The 4011-nt window shown below is 44.9% G+C and overlaps 1 protein-coding gene across 1 annotated transcript; it reads right to left on the reverse strand.

Annotated features, from left to right (window-relative positions):
* Nucleotides 1-2315: 2315 nt before the first annotated feature.
* LOC147887298 (expansin-A10-like) lies at nucleotides 2316-3362 on the reverse strand. Its single transcript, XM_087394668.1, has 3 exons — nucleotides 3168-3362; nucleotides 2733-3048; nucleotides 2316-2637 (listed from the first exon to the last, which is right to left on the reverse strand). The coding sequence occupies exons 1-3, from the start codon at nucleotides 3319-3321 to the stop codon at nucleotides 2331-2333; spliced, it is 777 nt and encodes a 258-aa protein (XP_087250794.1). The 5' UTR covers nucleotides 3322-3362; the 3' UTR covers nucleotides 2316-2330.
* Nucleotides 3363-4011: the final 649 nt, after the last annotated feature.

Genomic DNA, 4011 nt, shown 5'->3' on the forward strand with positions numbered 1-4011 from the left:
CCTCTTGCCTTTCTACAACCAAAAACATTCGACCCTTGCTGGTGGCACCCATAACTAGTATTGTATGGTATCTATCTACTGAAAAGCTTTGTTCAGTGTCGTCTTTCTTACAAATCTCTTGATCGTGATAAAAATTCCTTCCGCGGAGAGAAAACCACCGCTCTCAGAGACTTGCTTGTACAATATATTTTCATGTGACCGCAATTTTTGTGCATTTCAACACACTGACAGCTGACAGGTTCTTGTTCATTTCAACACACTGATAACTAACAGGTTCGATCTTGATTTGCTAAGGACAAGATTGGCATGCAATCTATACATGATCTCAATCAAGCATGGTTGTCATCGAGTGCTGCTATTGATGTACTACATGTGTTGACTGCCTTCAAGGCTGATTGATTCACCTGGGGTAGATCCGCACTCCGTTGTAGCGGGTAGGTAACATTGTCCAATGAGATGTCAAGGAGTTGTTATCTTACAGCCACAAGCCTGTGGATCATGACTACAAAGAAATGAAGCAAGCTTACCAAATGGCTTCCTCGAAGGTTGATCTCACGAGCTTTCGTTGATCTTTGAATGAATTGGCCATGCCACTGGTATCACGATCTCTTGGGGATAGAAAGTTACTTGGAGAATCGATCCTCCTATTCTTGCATTTGGAAACCATGACCGATTCGAAGATGAGTCGAACAACCGTTGTGCCAACTACCTTTAATGGAGGTCAGTGTGGAGCTACAACTCTTCATCAAAGTGGCTCCTCTACTTTTGCATACCTCCAAGCCATATTGTACTCTGGCATGCCTTTGTAAAGTCCTTCATTCACAAAAGGGAAGGTTTCCTAGAAGCCATTGTGGTCACCAAGTGCCAAGGGCGAAATCCCCCAATAGTAAAACTCAAAAAGAGAGGGGATTGCCAAAGTGTGAATAGAAAAGAAGCACCTCCATTAACCACGAGTTGGAGCTAAGGACTAAGAACTACCCACAACCAAGCACTATTAAAAAAGTACATCACACGTAAGACAAAGGAGCAAAGAACACCAAAGCAAGAGGTTGCTAGAAGGTTGAGTATCCATAAAGACTTCCCAAAACATTCCCAAAACATGGCATGTAGAACTTGCATGAAATTTAAGGCTCAATACAAAGATATAGGTGGCCAAGTACCCAATGTTCTTCTCACCTTTCCCTTGCCTCTTCATAAATGTGAAGATAAGTTTGCCCATTTGCCTAATTCCATGCCTCTAATCCTAACTATGGTCAACATGTATCTACGCATACAAACCTAATTAACACTTAAGTGTTGTATACAAGTTTTGAATACTCTTGTTCCCATCCTTGGTTAGATGGGGGCCCTATCCAATATTCCCTAAATGTAATAAATGTAATTCAAGAATAGTGTTACAATTCTTTACGTCTAAGTGAGAATTGTTGTATCTTCCTCACCAAACCTATCTACTCTTACATTTGTTTCACTTTTGCCTCTTTAAAAAAGGTTTTCAAAGATCAATCTCCCAACCCTTCACCAAAGAACTTGTGCCTTCTTTCAACTTTGTCCCCTTCCTGTTTCTACACTTTGGAAAGGTAAATGCATAATGGTTACTCTAGCAATGGCATGCTTTCCTCCCCCCTTCAATCCAACTCTCCCTTAGTTCAATCATGTAACATTTGCCCTCCTTCCCTCCACAACCTCTAAGCCATATCAACATAAATCTAGCCCGAAGAATTTTTGCCTCCTTTCGTCTTTTACCCCTTCATGTTTCTTCAATTTCTTTCCGCAATTTGAAAAGGTAAATGCATGATGGGTTTCTTCAACAATGGCACGTTTTCCTCCCCCCTTTTTTCTAGCTCTCCCTTAGTTTAATCATGTAACATTTGCTTTCACCCCCCCATCCTCCACAACTATTATCCTACCATTTAATGTGACTTTTACATTCTTCATGGGAAGGGGGAATACATTTGAGGGTTGCTTCAAAAGAGAATAGAATTTCCATGGAGCTAAGTATTGGTCCCATGCATACTACTAAAGGGTTTCAATTAAAGAAACTACGCGTGATGTAGTGGAAGGCGATATCTTGATTCAAACAAGATGCTCTTAGAGAGTTCAAAGAAAGGGTTAAGGAAATCTTGCCATGGGAAGAATCTTAAACTGCAAACGTTTGCATAGTGCTTTGTTTAGTCTCAGCATCCTACATGCTCTGTTTGGTCAGATGCAAAATATAGAAGAGACGTCAACAAACTTTGAGTGGAAGGAATTGTAACATAGATTTTAAATGGAGAATGCAACAGGGCTAAGGCAGCCCAATTACAGATTCAATCAGATGAACAAAACAACAATCAGGGTGCTTGTTTGCCTTCATACGATTGACCATATTGCCAGTTGTTTGGAGCAGCATCGTAAGATGTTACAACAGTTCCGTCACTGAGAACTACACGGAAAGATAGAGTTTGGGCTTTCAGTTGAGCTTTCGTTTGCCAATCTGCTCCCCACTTCCGACTCAGAGGCTGCCACCCGGTATTCGACCCTTTCACGTAAACACTTTGCACATTGCCACTGCCTCCCACGTTGGTCACCACAACCTCATTTACCCGCTCATTACCGTTTATTGTAAACCGCATCCCTCCCACTCTCTTGCACGGAACTCTGCTCGCATTGCGGACGGGTAAACATTCAGATCAGCGACTTAATCACAGGAACGTCTTCTTCGTGTGCAGCTAAATAAGAACTGAAATCCTCACCTTCGATACAGAACGGGCAGAAGTCCACCGTCATTTGCCGCAATCTGCTGGAAAACCGGCTCAGAAATGTCAAAGTGCTTCAACGGAAGGTTGCACCATCCGTGGCGGTTGCTAGGATTCGGCGGGCAGAAGTTGGTGGCCGTAACGGTGACAGAGTTTCCGTTCGGCGCACAAGCTTTAGCGTCAGATCCAACGTCACATCTGATCTCAAAGCAGGCACCACAGGTGAGGCCATTGTCGAAGAGGGAAGAGCTGAGAGCAGCGGTGCTGATACCGTAGCCGGTGCTATACATGTCGCCATAGCCACAAGCGCTACCTGGAGAGAGAGAGAGAGAGAGAGAGAGAGAGAGAGAGAGAGAGAGAGCAAACAGTAAGAAAAAGATGACAACAGTTGGTAGTTGAGGAGGAGATGAGAGCAGGGTGAGGGAGACGAACCCATGGTGCTGAGGGCAGCGACAGCGCCGCCGTAGAAGGTGGCATTGGCGGAGGACCAAGGGGAGGGGAGATAGGCAAGGCAAGGGAGGGGGGAGAGGAGGAAGGAGAGGAGGAGGAGGAGGAGGGGGAGGGGAGGCGAGGGAGCCATAGCCATAGCGAGAGAGAAGCAAGCTCACTAGAGAATAAACATGGAATGTGAAGAGAAGGCAAGATTAGGAAGAAGGAAGGTGGTGGCGCAGCTTTTTAACTGAAACAACGTGCGGACCTTTGAATGCGTATTATAGCGCCGCAGACCCCCTTACCCAACCCATCCTCTCCTATTATCTATATTAGCTCCTCTTCAATTTGAACCTGGTCCACCTTTAGCACGTCACACCAACAACCTCCTTGCCTACCAGGGCGTCGGCCCTCGTTCAATCCCCTTGGGAGTAGAGGCACGGCGGGTACCGCTCGATAGCCTCAAACTATGTATGTGAGTTGGGTGCATGAGTCAAAAAAAAAAACAAACAAACAAACAAATAAACAACCACCTTGCCTCTCTTAAGCGAGCATTCCCGCCAAGGGCATATGCTCCATCCTCAATTGCGGAACTCCCAAACATGGAGGGTATCCGTCAAGGTAGGCTTATTTCCTAGGGAATCAAAAAATGCTGCTAACATCACAATGATGTTAGCCTCATTTTTTGACTTCCCATGCTCATATAGCCAATGAAGGAGATCCAGGCATACATTCAGCGACGATAGATACTCTACGTTCAGTGGAGACCTTGGCTTTGAAACACGCGGGAACACCTCGCCAAAGCTCCTGGAATTTGTTCGTCCTGTTTTTCTTCATACCGAGGGAA

Source organism: Dipteris shenzhenensis, chromosome 23, assembly GCF_047967505.1.
Source record: "Dipteris shenzhenensis isolate YYH24624 ecotype China chromosome 23, Dip_SZ_1.0, whole genome shotgun sequence".
NCBI lineage: Eukaryota > Viridiplantae > Streptophyta > Polypodiopsida > Gleicheniales > Dipteridaceae > Dipteris > Dipteris shenzhenensis.

Bases quoted from the DNA above. Each gene is read 5' to 3' on its own strand.
- LOC147887298 (XM_087394668.1), bottom strand. From the start codon at position 3,321: ATGGCTATGGCTCCCTCGCCTCCCCTCCCCCTCCTCCTCCTCCTCCTC. The intron at 3,049-3,167 runs GTTCGTCTCCCT...CTCTCTCTCCAG, and splicing joins CGCTGCCCTCAGCACCATGG to GTAGCGCTTGTGGCTATGGC. The intron at 2,638-2,732 runs GTGAGGATTTCA...CAATGCGAGCAG, and splicing joins CTGCCCGTTCTGTATCGAAG to AGTTCCGTGCAAGAGAGTGG.